The following is a 22,548-nucleotide window of genomic DNA, read 5'->3' as shown; positions in this document are numbered from 1 at the left end:
ATGCCAGGCCTCACGAGTCATGCCAGGGTCACACTTCCTGATGCTCTGTGGAAGTGGGATTGGAGGGAACAAGGTTGTTGGTGCAACTCAATACAAAATAATAACACATACTCAGTCCACTTTGCATTGAACTGAGGGGACCCTGGGAGGACGATACCACCAGGCCCTCTGCACGGAGAGACAAGGGTGAGAACCCTTCCAGTGATCCTCACAAGCTTTTGTTGAAGTCAGGCATGAGAAAATACGGCACAGCAGCAAGCTTCAAAGAGAGTAAACATTAAAAAATGAGGAGTAAACATTCTGTTTGCTGCACTTCTGTCTTGCCTTTTTTTTTTTTATCATTGCTAAATAAGACTTAGGGCTGAGACAGTGTGCTGTGTCTAGTGAGTATTGTTTTTAGTACTCAGGGCCACAGTGAAGCTTGGCTTTTTCCCATTACTTTGTCCCTAGTGCTCAGCATGTTTAACCCTATGCTGTATCCTACTCAAGCTGGGCAGGAAGGTTGCAGCAGTTGTCAGCATGACAGGTGCTGAGAGCCTGGACTGTGGGGAGGGGGTAATTTGCTAAAGCTTCTGTAATGAAATCAATGGGATTTCAAGACTTGTTAGATACAGGGAGTGGAAGAGAGGGTGGCATCTACTCCCCTTTTAGACTGATTTGGTGGCAAAACGCAGTACTGTCCAAATCTAAAAATCAGCAAAGTAGAATAGGACGTCTGTGGAAGCCTCTATGGTGGGAGAAGGCACCCTGCAAGTGTCACTGGGTGACAGCCATTCTCAATGTGTGTTTGTTGGCTGAGTGAGTTATCCCCTTGGTCCCTCCTGTCAGGGCCAGTCCCTTAGAGGCCCGAGCTTCCCCTTAGATCAGCCCTTCATGGCATCCGCGAGCATTTGTCAGTTCCCAAGGAAGATTTCTAAGATCCTAACTGGCAGAGTCTTCCAAAGCAGGGAAACCCTGTCCTGGCTCCACCCTACCCTAGGGAAATTCAACATAGAGGGGAGGTGGGATGGGACATGTGAGCCTCCTGGCACTTCATACGGTCCCCCTAGGAAAGACCATCTGTACTGTGGCTTCACCCTTCCTGCCCAGTGTGGCCTGTTGATGGCTATGCAAGGAAGAGGCTGGAATGTGGCTGAGTTGGCATTTCCCAGCCCCACCCGCACAGCTGGCAGAGCCTAGACCCAGCTCCAGATGGAGCTCAGTTGGTCTGCTTGGCTTGGCTGGTGCCTCCAGGCCGTCCCACTTTACCTTCTTTAAAACTGCCTAGGACAGCAAAACTGGGCCCAAGATCTTGGCTGAAGCAGGTTTCCTTGTGGTAAACGGGGCTGGCTCTCCAGCTGTGCATTGCAGCCAAGGCCTGGCAGGGCTAAGGCTGCAGAAGCAAAACTGAAAGTGCCACAGGAGAAGGGTGGCCCGTGCCACCTCTAAAATTGAGAGAAGGCTCAGTGGGGCCAGTTCAGAGAGGGACCTGTCTCTAGTGGGCTTCCTCATCCCTGGAGGTGAGAATCAATGGAGCAGCCACTAAAACAGCCCAGACACAGGACAGACATCAGTGTTGTCTGGAACCATGGTCTCCCCAAATCTGGAATTTGGTACCATTTGGGTGTGTCTTTCCACACCACATCCAGGGAAACTTGGATCTCTGCCGCCCGAGGAGCCCTGTTAGCAGAAGCAGAACTTCTGCCATGTAGAAGTCCACAGTACAGCCCGTGAGTGCTGCTGGAGAGCCCTGGCTCCCCATCGTTTAGGGAACACAGCCCTGGTGAGCAGCTTTGAACCCAGCAGCCCTGACATCTTCAGTGGGATATAAATGTGCCCGAGTGGGACAGGCTGGGAGCCTGAGGCTTGTGGGAGCCTGGAGCTGCAGAAGGTGCAGGAGCTGGAGGGACCAGTGGGCTGTGGCTTTGTGGTCAGGGTGTAAATGGTTAAGACGTCTGTGATGGAAAGGAATCTAGCAAAGACTGCTTGAGATAGTCCCTGAAACTCAGGGGGAGGCTATCCCGCACTGCCCCGGAGGAGGCTACAGAGGCCTCTGGCGTTGCCGTTCGTGCACACTTACTGCTGGGCTGGCGGAACAGGGGTCCTGCCCATCTCGGTCCTGACCAGAGCTGATGAGAAGCACTGGGGCAGGGGAGGCCCTGCTGCCAAGCCAGAAACTCCACTTACAGAGTTTTAAATCAGATGCCTTGAGTAGTTTTTTTTTTTTTTTTCTTCTGTTTTGTTTTGTTGGAAATATGGAAACTGTCCCATGGCCCACCCATCTACTGTCTTGTCTTCTTCTAGAAGCCTCATGTTTAAATATTCTTCTCTGAGGCTATGGCTACAGTCTCCATTCTTCTAAAACAATGTTTTTTTACCTGAATCCCTTGGGCTTCGAATGGGCTTTAAGAAGTCCATCAGTCCCCTGAAATCTGCAGCCTTATGCACATTTTTTTAGAGAGAGAGGCATACCTGTTTAGCTCCTCAGATGGGTCTGTCGGGGAGCATGTGTAGTTTGCCTGTGGTTTGCTCAGCTGAATTAGGTCCAGCCAATTTATGCTGAGCACCCATCCTGCTCAAAGCTGAGAAGTTCTTGCTATCAATATGCTTTGCATTCCAAAGTATGGCCATAGTGATCTCCAGCTTTTCAGGTAGAGCTGGGCTCTGTTACAGGGGCTGGGGGTGGGGTAATCCCCGGGTAAGGGAGTAGAGAAGCAGAGTCTCAAGCTAGTCAGGAAGGACAGAGGAGTGGGTAGGGCCCACAAGCAGGCTGTGGGTTGTGATCGTGCTGCAGGGCCTCTGCTTGGAGTGGCTCTGAGGACTTCTCCAGAGGAAGCGAGCCCTGCGCATCTCAGCCCAGAGCTCAACTGGGAGCTGGGCACAGGAGTAGGGGACAGAGTGGAGACGGGAGGCCAGCAGATGGCAACATGGTGCTGTGCACTGTGAGGCCCTGGTGGGAGTGAGGAGAGCAGGAACATGGTTCTTCTGACATGGAGACAGCAGGACAGGAGAGTCGGAATAAAGAGACAGACAGGAACAGTCAGACAACAATCACGCTCTGGCATGGAAGGAAACTCAGAGGTTGTAAAGTTGGGAAGAAGAGCTGCTTCCTGCTGCAAAATAGCCCAAGGGAAGGTGGAGGGAGCTCTATCCGTGGAGTTGCTGAAAGCCGGACAGGCGGAAGCCCCAGGAACGGTGTTGGAGGGAGCAAGCCTCCCCTGGCAGCGCCTCTGAGTGGGATGACCTCATCCCTTCCCGTCTCAGCGACTAAGGCTTTATTATTCCAGCCTCTAGGTAGACATTACGCTATGCTGAGCCTAAAGGTTAAAGGAAGAGCTGGAGAACCTTGGGGCTCTCATGGCTCCCCAGCAGGAGGGGCTGAGAGGGACAGTCCCTGTCGGCCTCCCTCAGCCTTGGCTCAGAGCCTCTGGTGGGAGAGCCCTGTGCTTTCCTTGGGTCCCTTCTGTCTCTGTGTCCTTCCTGGTGTGTAGGGAAAGGTGGTGGTGGGCAGGACACCCCCACCCTGCACCATGAGCATCCCGACAGAGCACCTCTTCTTGCCCACTGGCTATGCACTGCTGGAGCAGCCTGGGGAGTCTTGAGAGTCATCGTGGCTGGTAACACAGAGGATGATTAAAAATGCCAAAATACCATGTATACTGGTAGGAACAAATTCTGAGCACTGCAGTGAATAACTTCATGTTGTTTAAGACCTCCTGAGCTTGGTTTCCATGACAGACTAAGAGGATTTCCAAAGAATTAGAGTAGTTGGCAGTTCTGCACGGCTCCCTCACACCTCTGCCAGGTACTGCCTGAGTCAAACCTGTCAGGATGGGGTCCCACTGGCAGATCCATTAATCGTGTCCTTCTGGATCAGGACAGGATGCCCGGGGTGACCTGCCCCAGACTGAAATACACCACATTAGGAAAAGGCATATAACAGGGCTGGCTGGATTGTTTTTTTTTTTTAATAAGGAAACTTGTTTTGCCCTGAACTTTGAGGTCACTTGACGGATGAGAAGAGGAGGGAGTTTTCTGGCTTGTTCACAGGGGAAAGATCAGAGATGATTCCCCTTCCTTCTGGAAAACTTGACAAACCCTAGAGGGAGAGAGTAGTCTTGGTGAGTGTCTGGAATGTTTTCACCAAGTACAGCTTCAGAATGTGCTGAAAGGCCCGAGAACCTTTGAACGTGTGGGACTCCTGACATTAACCTTATTCTCCTTCCCAAGGGGAAGTTGCCAAGGAATGTGAGTACATTGGGCCTAGATTACAGTCACTCCATGCCTAGCCCCAGGGACACAAGCAGGGGACCCCTGTGGCTCCATTCTCTGGTCAGAGACCCCAGTCAGACCCACCATTGGCTTTAAAAATTATAAATTGTAGTTATCACCTTGATTCCTTTTTGGGAAAAGATAGGCCATAAATAAATAAAATGCATGGGCAGGCCATGGCGTTCAGTTATACATGTAGACATTAGTCTGGCAGCTTTGTGGTCGCAACAGTATGTGGGCTGTGTGGGTCGTGACTGCACATCTGGGCCCCAGGCAGTGTTCTCCGTTACTCTAGTCCAGGGTTTCTCAGCAGGACCACCTGGGGGTGTTGATTCACAAGTGGCATCTCCTGGGCCCACCCCAGACCTCCTGACTAGAGAGACTCACCCCTAGTAGGGCTGTGACCTGCCAGGTTAAGAACTTCTGTCTGTGTCTGTCCCGGACTGCCTTCTCTAAACTCCCACTGCACTTGGGGCCCGGCAGCCAGGGACTTCAGGAGCTCTATACTTCACAAACTGCCTGCGCTCAAAGCTCCAGTCTGTCTCACTGAGACAGTGAGTAGCTGGAGGCCCGAGGTGCACCCTGGGAGCTGGCCTGGCCCTGGGTATGGTGGAGCACCCTTTCCCACCGCCAGGGCTGCCTGAGGGTACATGTGCATATGTGAAGAACAGCTTGTTTGCAGTGAGCTGTAGGCCCTCGGAAGGGTGAATTGGATTCCAGCTATGGTTTACTCAGGTGAATTAGACCAAGCCAGTTTGTCTCGAGTACCCATCCTGTACAAGCATATTTCTGGCTGTGGCAGAGGGGGAGGCATGCCCATGTGCTAAGGATCACCCGCTTGGTGAGAAAAGGATTGTCCAATCTTGAGATCCAAGTCAGGGAGGTGGCACGATGCTGCCATAGGCTGAGCCTCCTGGCATGGGCTTTGACCTGGGGGAGCTGTTTATACCTGGCCACCAGCAGCCCAGCACCAGTGCCCAGCATAGGACCACCTGAGGAGATTTGCGGCGGGCGAGGCTTGATCTTGAGCAGCGTCCACAAGGGGGTCTCATGGGCTGATGGTGCCTGCAAGACCCTAAGCAGTGTTTTGTGGTGGGGGTGGGGTTATTGTCCATGGCCCAGGTTCTCCGAGCCAGACCCTAGCCATACCCTGGAGGAGCAAGTGGTGCACTGGTACTTCAGCCAACTGGACAGCAACAGCAGCAGCGACATTAATAAGCGTGAGATGAAGCCATTCAAGCGCTACGTGAAGAAGAAAGCCAAGCCCAAGAAATGTGCCCGGCGTTTCACCGACTACTGTGACCTGAACAAGGACAAGGTCATTTCATTGCCTGAGCTGAAGGGTTGCCTGGGTGTTAGCAAGGAAGGTGAGTGCTGTACCCTAGACGCTAAGCCTTTCATTACTCGCTGCCACCAGGCACAGGGACCAAGGGCTCTCCCAGTGGATGAGATCCTAGGTGCTTATTTATTTCACAGTTGTGTCCTGGGAGTGCTCTGTGCTTTGTGCTGGATGCCTGACACCAAGGTGAGATCAACTGTCCCTGCCCTTGTGCAGGAGATAGATATTAAATGAGGGTCCACATGCATTGTGGTTAGCAGTGTGTGAGCGTTAGGGTTGGCCAGGCTGCAGCAACAAGGGGACCCATATGTGCTGGCTCAACACAGTAGATATTTTTTTGTCTTGCCCATGTAATAGTTCATCATGCTTCCAGATTGTGGTGTGGTGTGAGTGTGAGAGAGAGAGAGAGAAAGAGAGAGAGAGTGTGTGTGTGTGTGTGTGTTTGTGTGTAGGGGAAGGAATAGAAGTGTTCCATGCAGTTACTCTGGGAACCAGGCTGAGAGTACCTCTGCCATCTTCATCATGTAGCTCCCAAGGTTACCCTGGAGGTCATCTCCATGGCCAGTCAGCCAGATTGAGTGTACATGGAGCTGTGCATGGGAGGGAGTTTTGTGGGCCAGTTCTGGAAATGGCACACATCCCTTCTATTTCTGGCTGGAGCTCAGTCACTTGAACACACTGAGCAGCATGGCAGCTGGGAACCCAGAAAGAGGAGGGGAGCATGGCTTTGGGGGAACACTTAATAACCTCTGTCACAGTAGAACAAGTGGCAGAGTTGCAGGAACGTATAAAGGGGCACCTAAGTCACTAAGGGGCAGGCAGCCTCAGAACCGTTTGTGAGGGGAATGATGCCTAAGCCAGGGCTCAGCAAACCATGGCCTGCATGCCCAGTCTGGTCGGTGGCCTGCCTTTGCATGACTTGTAAGCTAATAGTGGTTTTTCCATTTTCAAAGGGCTGTCATTTTTTTTAACAGAGGATTATGCAACAAGGACTGGACATGACCCCCAGAGCCTAAAATATTGACTGTCTAGTCTTTTACAGATGCATTGCCAACCTGTGCTGTGAACCAACAGGGAAGGCCTGGGTGGGAGGGAACGAAGCAGGGAAGCCAGGAAGGGAAGAGTGTTCTGAGCTGAGGCAGATGAGGAGTGAAGCCTTGGAGGTGAGCAAACAGGGTTTCCAAGGAACCAAAGGATGTTGTGTGATGAATGTATATTTTAAGGTGGTTTGAAGGTGGCAGGTGACGGGCAAGGTGAGGTTGGAGAAATTTTTCATCCAGGGAACAGAGTTTAGACTTTATAAGGGCAGCAGAAAGCTGTTGATGGAGTTCAGTCAGAGAAATGATGAGATCAGTTTTGCTTAAAGTGTTATTCTGGCTGCAGGGTGAGAAATGGATAAGAGCTGAGCCAGGCAGAGTTACCCAGTGGTATGCACGGCATGGCCCCACAGAAGAGCTGGTGGAGGGCTGAGTGATGAATAGCACAGCAGCTGGGGGCAAGAGAAGTGGATAGGCTGGTGGTAGAGTGGGTTTAGGTGGCTGATTTGGGCAGCTGGAGGGCGGGACTGCCCACTGGGTTGGGCAACATGGAAGGAACAGGGGCGAGGGAGGGGCTGGGGAAGGCCAGTGCCATTTAGACGTGTCACGTTGGATGCACCTGAAGGATGAGGGGGTCTGTAGAGCAGGGTCTGGGCTGAAGATGCAGATTTGGGTGATGCTGACTTTTTGAGCATTCTAAAATGATCCTAAATGATCCTAAAAATGTTCTGGGTTTTGGAGTATTTTAGATTTTGGATTTTCATGTTTGGGATTCTCAACCTGTACAAATTACTCAAACATTCTGTGTTTCAGTTTTTTCATGTGTAAAGTAGGGATGATGGTAGAGTCCACTCAAAGGCTATTGCGTTGATTAAATGGGACAGTGAGTGAAAGCGTTTACGAGTGCCTGAGACATCGGGAGAACTCCGCAGAGCTTTGGTGTCACTGCTCTTTGTGAGAGCCTTGCTTCTCTCAGGAGCACTTATCACACCACATCACCGTTTACTTTTCTGATTCCCCCTGTCTTCTCAATGCCTGAGCTCTGGCACAGAGCATGGCGCCTAGTGGCGGTCAGATGAGTGAATGCGTGAAGGGGTGAGAGGATGTGAGAGGAGAGGGTTGTCCTTGGGATGACATCACGCTCTGTCACACTTGGGATCTCTGCTCACTTCACAGAGGGTAGGCAATGGCCTTTACTGGAAAGAGACCCGAGGCCTCAGGAACACTCCTAGGCCGAGAGGGGATAGTCTGTACTGACCCTGCCCTTGGTCCCCTTCCCTTGCTGGTAGCTCTGGCCTGCGCACCACATAGAATGTGGGAAGGCTGAGCATGGTGAGCTCAGCAAGCTCCCCTAGTCTTACTCTAAAGCCTTCCCGGGTGCCAGGCATCTACCAATCCCAGCTAAGGCACAGGACCAGAACTAAGCATCCAGGGAAAACTGTGAACTGGAATGAGGCATTTAGGGAGTGCTGGTCATCCGATGTTGCTCCTTGACCACAGTCTCAGCTTGGGACAGGTTCCAGCTTCAATTATCTGCAAGCTTTGGCCACAGAGGCCTCTGGAGTGCTTTGGACTACAACTGTCAGTGCTTCATGGCTTGACACTCTCCTGACCCTCCCTGGACTAGGGAGGCCAGGGAGCTTCAGGACCACTGTTGCCCCCCCCAACACCTGCCTGGTTGCACGTCTGGCAGGAGTGCTGTGTGTGGGCATGTCTCTGCAGGTGTCTGTATGTGTACATCTGAGCATGTTTCTGTGAGTGTGCCCGAGTGTGTATCTGTCTTTGTGTGTGCTTGTATGTGTGCATGGTTTGTGCACACGTGTACGTGTGTACATGTGTTATGCCTATGTGTGTATATGTCTCTGTGTGTCTGCATGTGCACATTTGTGTGTGTCACTGTGTGCATGTTTGTACGTGTGCATGGTATGTGAAGATGTCTTTAAGTGTACCTGTGTGTACATGTGCATATCTGCACGCTTGTGTGCATGAGTTGTGCCCATGCCTATGTGCATCTCTGTGCATGTGTCTGTGTGTGTGTGTGTGCACGCAATGGAGGAAAGAGCCAGAGAGTGTGCAGGATTGACCAGCGGGAAAGGGCAAGGAGCCTGTGTAGCCTTGTGGCCCATAAGGATGTGGAACAGGATTGTTCTCTCTCCACTAGCCATTTCTACACATATCTCAGGACACACTGCTCCAGACTCATAGCACCTTACAGCCAGGAGACCCTGAGGTCTTCCAAGGTCCTCTAGTCTACTTTGCAGTTGAGGAGTCTAGGCAGCCCTGGAGTGCAGGAGCAGTTTGCTCAGGGTTACATGTGAGGCAGCAACATTGCTGGCGCTCAGCCTGGCCTCGGGGTTCCTGGGCCAGACTGCTGTCCCCTCCACGAGGGTTTGAAGATGTCACCTAGTATGAGCAGGCTAGTTTTGCTCTCCTGAGGAAGACAAAAGAGTGGCCAGCTGGGTGATGTGAGCAGAAAGAGAGGGGGCAAGGTGCCACCAGCACCCTGAGTGCTGAAGCCTGTGGTGTCCTGATAGGCCTATGGACACAATGCTATTAAGAGCCCTAAGTGAGGTGCAGGTGGGGCAGGAGATGCGAGTGGAGACCCTGAAGTCAGACGGCCCTGGCTTTTAATCCCAGCTCTGCCATCTTTGGCAAGTTACCCCATCTCTTTCAGCCCCAGTTTCCACATTTGTTTAATGGGGATGACAGTGTCTATGTCACAGGTTTGGTATGAGTATTTAATGATACAACTCAGGTGAAGAACTTAGCATGGTCCCTGTTAAGTAGTGATGGCACAAAGAGATAAGCACAGTGGTACAACTCAGCCAGGGCTGAAGGCATGACTGGCAGCCCCCTCTGCCCCTCTGCTCTGGGGAGCACAGAAAAGCCACCTGGGTGGGTGGGGTAGCTGCCCCAGGGGAAGGGGAGTTCTGAGTTGGTGTTGGTCATCTGGGGTCATGTGGTGCCCTCTGGTGGGCTGAGAGTGACTTGCACACTTGGTGAGGGCAGAAGCAGGGTTGGTGGGGGGATTTGGAGCTTTGGGGTGAGTATAGTTTGGGGACTGAGGGATTGAGATTTTGGAAATGCCACACAAACACAGGCATTTTTACCAACCAGAGTCCTCATTGGAAAGTTGAATTCTCTGCACAGCATGAAAAGGCTAGGCATTCTGAGAGCTGGGGCCATTTTCATAACTGGCCTCTCGCAACTTGTAAAGTGTCTTCATTGGGATTATTGTCACCATCCTCTGGGACCGGCAGGGTGGGGACAAGAAATGCCAGCTCATCTTTTAACATTGTCTGAGCATGCCATCTGCTCAGGGCTCAGGTTTTTTCTTTCCCTGGGCCTCCCTGGAGGTCTGGAGAGTGGTTCTGTAGGCAGAGACAACTCTGAACTGGCTTTACCATGTGGAAGCTGAGTCATCCTGGGTAGGTTCCTGGACATCACCAAGCCTCAGTCTCATCATCATAAAATGGGGATAATTTTGTCACTATCAGATAAAGTTCCCCTGTGGATAAAGTGATAGGACTCAAGTGAAGGATGGGCACAGTAAGCCTCTACAAAAGACAGCGGCTGGCTGTTGGCTGTACCTTTCGCTGCAGTCTCAGCTTGGTGGGCAGGGCTGCCGCAGGCCTCTCCCTGGACATGACAGCCCCTCTGTTCAGCCTGGAGGGAAGCAGCCGCAGGGGGAACAGTGGAGAGGTGGGATTCAGAGCTCAGCCTTGCTCTGCTTCCTCCCACCTGTCTGCCTCGGGCTTGTCACTCTCTGGGTTTGTGTCCTCGTCTGTAAGATTGAGTATTCCAACATCCCCCTGCATCCACTCCGCCCTGTGTTCTGCCATCCCTTCTCAGGTCTTAAGGGATGTTGGCATAACGAGGGGAACATTGAGCTGAGGGTCACACAACCGGCACGAGGGCTTAGGTTCTGTAGCTCTGTACACTTTACAAACTCCTCTGCTCCTCCATGAAGGTGGCAGGTCCTCAGGCAGCCCTGTGAGGAAGGATGAGCAGAAGCAACACCCACCGGGTCCCAACACCCGCCCTACAGGCCTGAGCTTTTAGCTGTGTGTGGGGTCACACGGCCTTACAGTGGGCTGACACGGCCGACAGGGCCAGGGCTTGGCCCAGCTTTGGGGTTTGCCCCTGACTGGAGCAAGCACAGCCAGTCTCCAGAACTGCTTGGCACCCTGTGAAGAGGAGCGGATTATGTAAGTCACTTGTCTGCTCTGAGCCTCTGCTTCCGTATGTGTCCAGTACATGTGCTGGACACCATGGTGGCTAAGATTCCTTCCTCCTCTTACATTGTGTAACTTGGGAAACTGAGACCCAGGAAGGTTCTACAAGTGTCCATCAGCATCAAAGTCCTCCTTAGCAAATAGCTAAAGAGACTTCACAGAGGCACCCAGCAGTTAGCCAGTGAAGAGCCCACCTGGGCAGAGCACAGCCACAGGCACCCACAGAACAGGACACAGGGCCACACAACTTCAGGCTCTTTCTCAAGTCCATTCTTCACACGGGGTCAGAGGGGACAGGAACCCAGGTATAGGAGAAGCTCTGCCAATTCTCTGGGTCAAGGCCACTTGAGTGTCACATGTTCCTGTTTGCTGCAGTAGTCATCTTAGCAGCTTCCCCCAGGAAAATCAAGCAGGCACAAACCCACTCAGTAAGTTGCCTTCCTTCTGAGCTCTTCTGTGACCCCCTGATGAAGTTCTATAGCGTAGCAGGGGGAAGGGATCGACCACATGACTTAGGCTCCCATTGTTAAGATTTATTTATTTATTTTACTTCAACACATTGTTAAGATTTTTAATAAGGACACAAGACAAAGCTGGAGTTAGTGCTAAAAAGATTTTGCCATCCCCACTGGTAAACAAATATCTGCTATTTTCCACCACAGCCCCAGGCTGAAAGGCCAGGCTCTGAGAGTGGTGTGATTTGTGCAGGGTGCGCCCCTCTCCCCCAGCCTGTGCTCACTAGCAAAGCCTAGCTCTCTGAAATGCCAAGCCGATTTCACTTGCCACTATAAAATGTGGTTACCTGTAAGTCTAGGCTACTTGAGCCCCACTCAGCCCCATACCTGGCAGCAGGTGGAAAAGGGTACTCCGGTGGGGAGACTGGTTAAGTTGGTATCTCGTGAACCCAACTCTAACTTCTTGCTTTTGCACTCTCCTCCCTGCTCTCAGTAGGACGCCTCGTCTAAGGAGCAGAAAATCCAAGGGCAGGTGGAGAGTCCCGGGGAACAGGACCGACCCCACCGTCAGACACCTGACCTTCAGCGTTGCCCACTGCCCAGCCACACCCTGTGTAACTAAGCGGTGCCCACCATGTTTGCACTTTTAATGACTCTTACTTTAGTGTTTTGTTTTTGGTTTCATTTTTAAACACCAATATCTAATACCACAGTGGGGAAAGGAAAGGGAAGAAAGACTTTATTCTTTTTCTTATTGTTAAGTTTTTGATTTGCTACTGACAACTTTTAGGTTTTGGGGGGGAAGCGAGGGTGTTGTTGGGGCTGAGAAGAAAGAGATTTATATACTGTACATAAATATATATGTAAATTGTATAGTTCTTTTGTACAGGTGTTGGCATTGCCGTTTGTTTATTCCTCCCCTCTCCCTGCTGTGGGTTTGGGCACTCTGGACACACATGGTCCAGCTTTCTAGAACCCAGGACACTATCCCCAGCCTACCTGATTCTGTTTGGAGACTGATACTTGTGTGTGTATAGAAGGGGAGCCTTGTGATCGTGGCTTCACCGGCTCTCTTTTGGTGGGATGACTGTTTTGCCTCAAGCCATTTGTTATCAAGGTTGACAAGTCACTTGGCCTTCTCCTGGGAGACTGAGTTAGGAGAGGTGGGAATTGCCCCTGGAGAGGGGGCAGTCCAGGTCTTGAGTAGCCAGCACAGGCACCAGCGTCGCTTGGCCCGTGTGTTCGTGGTATCCAGATGCCTGGGGACCCTCGGCCAATGCCTGCACCAGTATCTTAGTGGGCAGACTATCCACAAAGCATCTGCTTAGGTCAGTTTAAACATTTTCATCCATGTTCGGTGTCAGCACTGTATACAGCATGAGGGGGGAGGCAAAGAAGAAAAAGATACACGGCAAGTTTTTTACTTTTGTTTTAGGAGATGTTTCATATCTAAGCAGTGGGGGGAGGAGGACAGAAAACCTGTACCCAGGAGTGTGGTGCCAACAGGAAAACTCAGAGGCGCCCAGAGATGCAGCTGTCTCAGCGTGAGGCAGACAGCTTTGACCTCACCTCTCCTCCACACCCACTGTTGTCCTCAGTGGGGTCACAGGCCTGAGGGTGGGTGGGGTTGGTCACCTTGTTGGTAACAGTATAGTTGTTCAATTGTTTTTCTTAACCCAATCCTGAAGTTCTTTTCTCTTAAATTCTATTCCCTTAAATTTTCTTTTGGTCTTCTAGCCTTTAGGCCATTTCTAGACATGAAACTGATCTTGAATCTGCAACTTCTGCCTCCTGAGAAGGCCGGAATAATGGGCCAGCTGAGGGGAAGCCCAGGCCTAGTTTTCCACAGGGGTTTTGCTGGGATGCCAGTGTGGGTGGCACAGCCTTGGGGTCAGCTGCACAGCTTCCTTCACCCGGGTGGTGTACCCACCCAGGGGACCTCCAGACAGACCGACAGTAACCCTTAGTGCCTCTTGCCATGAGCAGCTGTGATGGCAGTGAGGGAGGTCCGGTAGCCCCTCACTGGTGCCCTTGTCTGATGGCTCTGGGAAATCTGGCCTCATCTTGCATTCCATCCCAGATCCCCTAAGTGCCTCTGCCGTGGCAGGCTGTGTATGGCATTCTGGGTCTGGAAAGCATTGACACCATAGTGCTGCCCGTGGGAGGGGCATGGCCCTCTCGGGACATGATCTGATGAGGTCTCAGGCTAGAGAAGGCCCCCAATATCTTGGAAAAAGTTCTAGAGGTTGTCTCAGGGATGACTGGTGACCACATCCTGACATGGTAAGGTGGAAAGGAAGCCCTATCCCGTTGGCCCTGACCAGAAAACACAGTGTGCTGGAGCTGGATGGACCTTGCAGGAGACCCCAGCCCCATTTGCAACCTGGAGGAAGCATGTCCATGGGGAGAAGGCACCTGCTGTAGAAGTCCAGAATCTCCTATAGGCGTCTTGTCCCTAACACGTGTGAAGGCTGTGGTTTTCCTTTGTGAGGGAGGGAGGGAAACTATTTGTAGCTTGTTTTATAAAAAATAAAAATGGATAAAACTTGGCGACTGTTGCCTCTTTCTTTGGGTGGCTTCCTTTGATGAAAAGTCTCTGTTTCCTAGCAGGTTTTGTCCCTGTGCAGTTAGTGACATACCTGGCTGGGAACCTAGCAGTGGCCACTAGGTGGTCCTGCACTCTGTGTGCTCCTCCCTTCCCCCAGCCACACACCTGCCCCAAGGGAGGCCCCTCCCCCTTCTGCCCCTCACACACCACTGGAATGTAGGAAATGTTGCCGACAGATTTTTGTGGGCAGGGCGGGGTGGGGGGGAGCCCATTCCCTAGGCACAGGCTGGTGGGAGTGGGTGCATTGGCCCCATCCAGATCACAAGCCCCTGGGCTAGGGTGCCGCTGTAGGTGGGCAGCAGACCTCCAGCAGGGTTCATTCGGTCTGTGCCCTGGCTTTGTGGTTTTGTTGATTACATATTCTGGCTGGCAGAGGCTGCTGGTCTAGTTTGTGGAACTGGAGGACCTGGGGACCAAGATTGGCAGCGGGGGTGGAGATCTCTAGATGTTCTCCCCTGCGGCTGGCCCTTTCCCTCTTGCCCATGTCCTACACAAAGCCGTCTCTAGAAATGACCTCCTCCTTTTGCCACACTCTGCCCCGTTGTCCTTCGCAGGTGAACAGAAGATAATTCCTCTTGGAAAACTCTCCTCCAACCTTTCCTTCTGCTGCGCTTTCCTGGGAAAGACTCTAAGCCCTGGAATGTGGTCACACAGGCCCCTTCCTCCAGGCTTCAGAAGAAAGGGCAGCAGTTCCAGCCACTCCCTCCTTGAGTTGCCCACACTGTGCTCACTGCATCTACTGGCCCCGTCATGTGTAATACACCCCACAACACAGTGACACAGGCATCTTTGTCCCCATTTCCCAACTGTGGACTCAGACCCAAGATGGGGGCCACCCAACTGGAAAGGGCAGAAAAGCAGGAGTCCCTTTAGATTTCCAGCTGCAGGCCCACAGAGCTGCCTCTTCCCCGGCTGCTTTTCCTTGAGGGGCTAGAACTGCAGCCTTCTCTCTCCTGCCCAGCTGGGACTCTGGGGGTTGCATTCAGGTCTGAGTGTATTTTTTCTTAGTGAAGTAAAGGGTTTTCTTAAAAGCCACTGCTTTGCAGAAGCCTGTCACAGCCTTCAGGGATTTGGGGAAAAGAACTAAGGAAGGCATTTGCCCCTGCAAGACCTCGCTGGGATTGAGGTTGACCTTGCCCCAGCAGAGCGGCCTGAGCTCTCACCCTTGCTTGCTGGGCCAGCCTGCAGTCCTGCTTGCACCAAGGATGGCGGGCCTGGAGGCAAAGAAAAGTGCAAGGTACATCCATTCTGCTTCTTCCTCCACATAAGGAGACAGGGACGTTTTCAGTCAGGTATAGAGAGGTGAGTAGGGATCAGCCCCTGCAAGTCCACAAAGGAGAGGCCCCAGGCCAGCACTCACCCCTTGTTCCCAACAGGATGGGGATGGGGGGCAGGGAGCTGGCAGCATCAAGCCCCTTGTAGATTAAAAAAAAAACAAACAAGCAGAGACAGCCAGGCCCTGCACCTGGCCATTTATTCCCAAGCTCCTGAGGACACACAAGGCCAGGTGTGCTTGCCAAGGAGGCTGAAGACCTTCTCAGGCATGCTGACCTTTTGGTCTTGGTGTTTGGCTTTTTTCACAGTACAGAAACTTAATCTTTTCATGCAGTCCCACCAATTCAAGCTCTCAACTCCAGGACCTGGCTCACTACCACCCTTTGTGTGACTTTCATGAATTGACAAGGCAACAGGCCATGACCTTGGTTCTATGCCTGCCTATTCCTACCAGTGCCTGTGCTGGGTGTGCAACACAGGTGTCCCTTGTCATTTCTTGTCAGATCTGAGTGGGACACTCTGGCCAATTCCTTTTACTCTTCTGTACTACCCCCAGCCAACACCTTATCCATGTAGCTTCTGCATCACCTCCCACCTGGCCCCCTGCTTTCCCTTTCACAGGCTGCACCCTATGAAAGCTCTTTTGCCTGTGTCCTCATTGTCGAAGTTGATAGATGATCCGTAGGTAGCAACCTAGACTAGGCCTATCTGCAAGCCCAGGGCAACCCTAATTATTCACATGCTCACTGGTCACACCCACTGAATCCTTGGCTGTGCTCCCTTCACAAGATGATAGACAGAATCATAAGAATCGAGAAAGACCTACACCCCTTCCAACTTCAGTGGCTTACAACATAAGGTCTTTTCTCAATTCTGCGACATAGCCATTGTACGTCACCTGGGCATCACCCGGAGCCCTGGCTAATGGAGGCTCCATCCTCCGTGATAGTGGGGGCAGAACAAAGGGAGGTGGTAAATCACATCCTGGTTCTTAAAACTTCCGTCTGGAAGTGATGTTTGTCTGTCATTTGGCTCACATTGCAATGAGGACAGCAAATCCCATGGCTCTACCCAACTCAAAGGCAGCTGGTGAGTACCTGGAAATAGAATTAGAAATATTTGGTGAACTTTTTCTTTTCTATCTTGATTAAAAATTTTCAATTTTTACATTGTCTTCTAACAAGGAGACTTTTACCATTTACATGGTGCATTTTATGTGCCTTACCTCTGACAGGTCCATCACACTTACGACCACTAAGGGGAATGTATGCCTTCTCGGGGCTGGAGGGGAGCTCCCCACCCTCCACTTGGAAACCACCTCTAGATAGCTGAGGCCCTGTAGCCTCAGAAGAGGTGCTGCTGTCCCCATAGTCGGGAAACTTGGAGAGGGGAAGGCCAGGAGATGCTGGGGGAGAGTGGTATGTTGAGAAACCTCAGTGCCCTGAGGTGTACATGGGAAACTTGTGCGTGCTCTGCAGTCACCACTCTCAGCTGTCTGCTGCTGCATCATCCTTCCACTGTGTGGTGGGGCCCTTAATGACAATCGGGCAGTTCCATAACTTCCTGGTCAGTTCAGTTACTCACAAGCTCAGTGCTGTCCAGCTACAGAACTTCGATCTCTAGCTGGGTTAAGTCCTTTCCCCTCCCTGCCGGCCACAGTCTTGTGCTGGTACCCCGACTGCTAGCAGCGGAGCAGCAAAGACACCGCTCTGAGATGTTCCTCCTCCACTTTGCCCTGACCCAGCAATTGTGAAGCGATAAGTAAGGAGAAGGGAGAGAAAGATGATGAGGGCCTCTTAGCAGACAGCGGCCATAGCCCTGTGTGTTCAATGTGGTAGCTTCTCAGATTCACACTGGCCTTCCCAGGTGCAGGCCCTCAGGTGCCTCATATGGGACACATGTCCGGTCCCAGGGCCTTGATGTGGGTGAGACAGCCCCAATTGACCTCTTCCTCGCTGACCCACCCAATTGTATACCAATACACCCCATGTCCACTTAGTTCTAAAGATCCTGACTTTGGTGCTGCACCTACAATGTGATTATGGCTGGCTCCCTTCTGGTGCATCCATTCACCCACAGGGAATCCACACTCCCTGGCTTTGCCACACGGTGAGGGTGCAGGGGGGCCCCCTCCTGACCCCACATCTCTCCCCACTTTCCTTCTCCCTTGCTTCAATAGGTGGAGGAGGCTGCTGCATGCGTGTCTGGCAGGGAAACGAGATGCCAGCCTGTTAGCCAGCTTGAGTTGCAGGAACATTGTCTCCCCTTGTCTCAGAGCCTCCCTGCTTTCTTTGGCTTCAAGAGGAGAGGAGAGGAAGCAATCCAGTGATTCTTGGCTGTCTCTCTCCTTTCTCTTACCTCTCTTCTCTTACACATTGGGATGAGGAGAGGGTGGCTAGCTGTGGCACTAATTCAATACCATATTAGTTATCCTTGGGTAGAGTGTCAGCCCTGGTTGTTTTTTAGGATACGGGATGCTAAGCATTTCTGTATGCCTAGTTTGGGATTCTAATCACCAGTTCTGGGGAAATAAAATGTCTCCCCTTCAAAGTCCTTTTATGATGGATTTAGTGATAGTGGCAAGAAAGTTGATTCCAGAGAGAGACTACGCCCCATACTAGAGGATGACAGACCCGTCTCGAGCACACGAAACTCCAGATGTTCTATCTCCAGGCACAGAGACTACCTGTTTCCTGCCTTCTCAGAACCCTAACAGGCCTGCCCTAGACAACACTGTCCTTGGAGGCCCAGACTCCTGTCTCCTCCAGTACCAGACAGGACTCCGGGAGACCCACTCATCTCTGGCTCATACTGGTCCCTGTGCTGTGTAAATTCCTGCTATAATCAAACTCCTTGTGATGTCATTTTAGGGGAAGGACTTTTAGAGATGTGGTGTGTAGCTGCCCATGGAATCCTCAATCTGTCCCATGCTCTCCACCTCCTAGGGTTTAGCAATTCTTCCCACAGTACATTTCCTCCCACTCCCACCCAGGATGAGAACTCTGCTTTCTGGAGGGTCACTTTTTATACCTAGGTAGAAGCCAGCCATGCTGGGCTACACTGACCCTGTAATGTTTGTAATGACTGCCTTGAATATAGGTCTCTGCCCCCAATCCTTGACTGGGTGTGAAATGGGCCATATAAAGACTCCCAAGACCCGGAAAAGCCTGAAAACTGGAGCAGGACTACTGGCTTTGCAGCCTTCCCCTTGGGGAGGGTGGGGAGAGTCAGCAGGATATGGGAGAAGGACTCACAGGGCTGTGGCAAATGAGAGAGTAGGGTCTTCCTGGACCTAGACCCCCTGCTTTTGTTATTTTCCCAGATGTCTCAGAGGCTTGAATGTAGTAGAGTCAGAAGGTCAGGGCTCAGCCATTGGGTATCCCTTTACCTTCATAGATCCCTCTACTGCACAGGGGGTCAGTGGGTCTTGCATTGAAGGGGGTTTGTGTATTTCTGGGGAGGAGGGAACACACACAATATTCACTATTAAAACGCTGAAACCATTTCAGTTTTTGAAAAAGTGCTGCTTGCCATCAAGCTTTAATATGTGTCTCCTAGTCTTGAAAAGAAAAAAATGATTGAATGAAAACTCAGCCAGAGATGCCTATCATAGCCAAAAAAAAAAAAAAAGTTATCATGCATTATAGAAGCAATCTCATTGATACAATATGCAGTTGTGATAAAGATGACAGAATGACAACCAGGAGGGAGAACTTGAGATAGAGCAGAAAGGACTAAGATTAGAAATCAGAATCTAAAGAATAGCTTACCTTGGGTTATACCTCCTTTCCTCCTCACTTATTAAGTAAGATTTTTAAGAAAGAATGATACATTCTCACCTCTAGGTATATATTCAAAGGAAATGAAATGAGTATCTCAAAGAAATATCTCTGTATACCCATGTTCATTGCAGCATTATTCACAATAACCATGGTATGGAAACAACCCAAGTGTCTGTCGATGAGTGAATGCATAAAGAAATTGTAGTGTGTGTGCGCGTGTGTGTTCCCACACGCATATACATGTATATACATGTAGGGTGTTCATAAATTTCATGTGCAAACTGGAATATTATTTGGCCTTAGAAAAAGAAGGAAACCCTGCCATTTGTGACAACATGGATGAACCCAGAAAATGTTACGCTAAGTGAAATTAGCCAGGCACAGAAAAACACCCTAGAGGTGGCATCTACGGAAGTTGGATCCATGGAAACAGAATTTGTAGAAACATAGTACGAGGGGCAGGGTAGTGGAAATGAGGGGAGGTTGGCCAAAGGGTGCAAAGTCGCAGTTAGGAGATGAATAAGTTCTATAGCCCTAATATGCAGCATGGTGACTACAGTTTATAATAATGTATGGAATATTTGAAATTTGCTAAGAGAGTAGGTCTTAAGCATTCTCATCACAAAAAAGGCAACTATATGAGGTGATAGATATGTCAATTAGCTTGATTGTGGCAATCATTTCACAGTGTAAATGTGTATCAAAACATCACACTGCAAACTCTGAATACATAATTTTTGTGTGTCAAATATAATTCAATAAAAGTGTAAACGGGCGGTGCCTGTGGCTCAAGGAGTAGGGCGCCCGTCCCATATGCCGGAGGTGGCGGGTTCAAACCCAGCACTGGCCAAAAACCACAAAAAAAAAAAAAAAAGTGTAATAAAGACGCAAAGAAAGATTGATGAATTACCTTCAAGTTTATAAAGACTAATCTCAGTTTTTGTAAAGTCAGCTGGATTTCTCCTCTCCCCTGTTCCTTTGTGAAAATGCCATAACTGCCACATGACATACCTACCCGGGCAGTTTACCAGGAGTCTTTTTTTTGGATACTCTTTTTCGAGAAGATGTCTTTTGAATTGCCACTTCCCTGGGGCCAGATGACTCTCCATCATTAACTGTCAGTAATTAGGCTCCTCCACCCAAATCACTTCAGCATAGTCAAATTTCCCTTCTGGAAATTTCCACCAGTCTGCCCTTGGCTTTTCCTGGCACATCAGTATATGCAAGTGCTCCCAGAGGAAGCTCCTTGCTCGGTAAGAATGAGACAAAGGAGAGGGGAAGGGAGCCTTGGGAGCATGAGAAGAACAATGCTGCATGGCTTTTCCTGCCTTCCCTCCGTGGACACTGACTGCCTCTCCATGGAACTCTTTCACTGGCTAGATCCAGCCCCCTGTAAGTCTCCTTCTTTGCTCTTGTGTTCACCACAAGAGGCCATGATATGCTGGGAAGAGTTTGAATTTGGAATTGGAAGATCTGTGTTTGTCCTTGCCTCTCACTATCTGTGTACTCCCAGGCAATCATCTAATAACCTCTCAGAACTTCACTGATAAAATGAAAATATCTACCTCTTGTGGTTCTTATCAGATTCAAACACATGCCTATGAAAGGTTTGCTGTAAACCATGAAAATCCACATAGACATAGAGGTCAGATTGTTCTTGGCTATTGATATTAAAAGTTTCTATCTTTGATCACGAAGGGAGTATGGCAGATGCAAACATTTATACAAACTGTATCCTGTTGTAGTATAGAGTGGTCACTGGGTTGACAGGAAGTGGGTCCCCAGCCAAGGCTGTATTTCCCAGTCTCCCTTGCATTTCAGTGGGTGAAGTAACTAGCTTTTATGAGCAAAAGTGGTGAGTACTGCTTCAGAGCCAACGCAGTTAGGAGTGTGTGCACCTTCTCTAATTTTCTTTCCATCTGTTGCTGGACAAAGAGGAGTCAGAGGCCCCAGAGGCTGGCAGAGTTACAAAAGGGAAGGTAATTGAGTTGAGTCTCTGAATTACCACAGTGAAGAAAGTTACCTGTTGACAAAGAAGGTCCTCACTGTATTCTTAGGAGTGAGAAATATACTTTCATTTGCTAAGCCACTGAAACATTGGGGTTTATTTATTACAGTATCTAACATTACCCTAGTAACAAATGAGTCAAAGGGGTGGAAATGTCACGGCTCAGTCAGTGAAAAGTGCTGACAATGAGCATAAGTGCAAGGGTTAGCTATGTCTTCATACTAACTAATGCACAGGACACAGGGCTAAGGAATTGGAGAGGGATGTCAGGCCAACAGGCTTGTGTGTGTGCACATGCATGTGTGTGGGCACACACACACATCACTTTTACATATATTCTAGAATCACCATGTTAAAGCTAGAAGTAATGTGTTTCAGAGTTAATTTATTAAAACCCCACTTATAGTTCAGGAAATTGTGATCTAAGGAGGAACTGGATTGGCTCAAGTTCACAGAACGAGTTAGTGGTGCCCTGTAGGCTATAACCTGGGCCTTTAGATCCCAGGGCTGCTTCCCTCAATTCTCCTCCCCATTCTCTATGGCTCATCCTAGCTTCTCTCTTGACAAAGCCTAACATCTGGATAATCCAGGAGTGACCAAAAAGGGGAGAGATGGGTACAAACAGATTGTATGATTTTTTTCATGCCTTTTTTTCTTTTTCTTTTTTTTTTTTGTCGCCCTGGGTAGAGTGCCATAGCATCACAGCTCACAGCAACCTCCAACTCCTGGGCTCAAGCGAGTCTCCTGTCTCCACCTCCCAAGTAGCTGGGACCACAGGAGCCCACCACAACGCCTGGCTATTTTTTTTTTTTTTTTCAGTTTTTGGCCAGGGCTGGGTTTGAACCCACCACCTCCGGCATATGGAGCTGGTGCCCTACCCCTTTGAGCCACAGGCGCCACCCTCATGCCTTTTTTTCAAAAGGCATTTTTCATTTTTTTTTAGGCATTTTTCATTTTTAATTTAGAGTGGCTAGCAAAAAAAAATCAATGAGCGTTCTGGCCCAAGCTTTCTCTATGCCTGTTTTTTTGTTTGTTTTTTGTTGTGTTATTTTTGTGCCGTTTGCTTTCACTTATAGATCCCATTGCTATCCAGTTATCATCTTCTAGGGTAGGAATTGTTTTCCTGATGCTGCTTTCTCTCTCCACTGCATTCCCGTGGCATTCTGTTTAGGCCTCTCTTACAGCCCTCAGCACATAGAACTGCCATTTTTATTTGCTCCTTGGTGTTCATATGCTTTATAAGCTCCCTCTCATCCTGTGACCTTTGGAAGGGGCAATAGGACATATGATGGAATCATAATGTTCTTCTCCTTACCTGAGTTATTTGGACCAGGAGTGGACCCTTGACAGCTGGGACACCTGCAAGCAATCTGCAGGTGTCCAGGTACAAAAGATCCTGCTTCTGTATATGTGAGGCTTGGTAAATGTGGAATGTAAATGTCTTAGCAAAGTAACTAAGAAAATGCCAGGAGGGCTATGTCAACTAATGTGATGAAAATGTGTCAAATGGTCTATGAACCAAGTGTATGGTGCCCCATGATCATATTGATGTACACAA

General features: G+C 50.1%; 1 protein-coding gene across 11 annotated transcripts in view; it reads left to right on the top strand.

Annotated features, from left to right (window-relative positions):
- The window catches only part of SMOC1 (SPARC related modular calcium binding 1), a 254,548-nt gene extending 240,681 nt beyond the window's left edge, over window positions 1-13,867 (top strand). For 10 of the 11 annotated variants that reach the window (XM_053602450.1, XM_053602449.1, XM_053602448.1 and 7 more), the window contains 2 exons: window positions 5,374-5,618; window positions 11,811-13,867. In XM_053602450.1, coding sequence (XP_053458425.1) covers window positions 5,374-5,618; window positions 11,811-11,827 — 262 coding nt within the window. In that variant the 3' untranslated portion in view covers window positions 11,828-13,867. The remainder of the gene's footprint in view (window positions 1-5,373; window positions 5,619-11,810) is intronic. The other variant, XM_053602446.1, reaches the window with a different exon arrangement.
- The last annotated feature ends 8,681 nt before the right edge of the window (window positions 13,868-22,548 follow it).

Source organism: Nycticebus coucang, chromosome 9 (genome assembly GCF_027406575.1).
Source record: "Nycticebus coucang isolate mNycCou1 chromosome 9, mNycCou1.pri, whole genome shotgun sequence".
In the NCBI taxonomy this organism is placed as follows: Eukaryota; Metazoa; Chordata; class Mammalia; order Primates; family Lorisidae; genus Nycticebus; species Nycticebus coucang.
The sequence above is the reverse complement of the archived record's forward strand: the minus strand, read 5'-3'. Positions and strand labels throughout refer to the sequence as shown.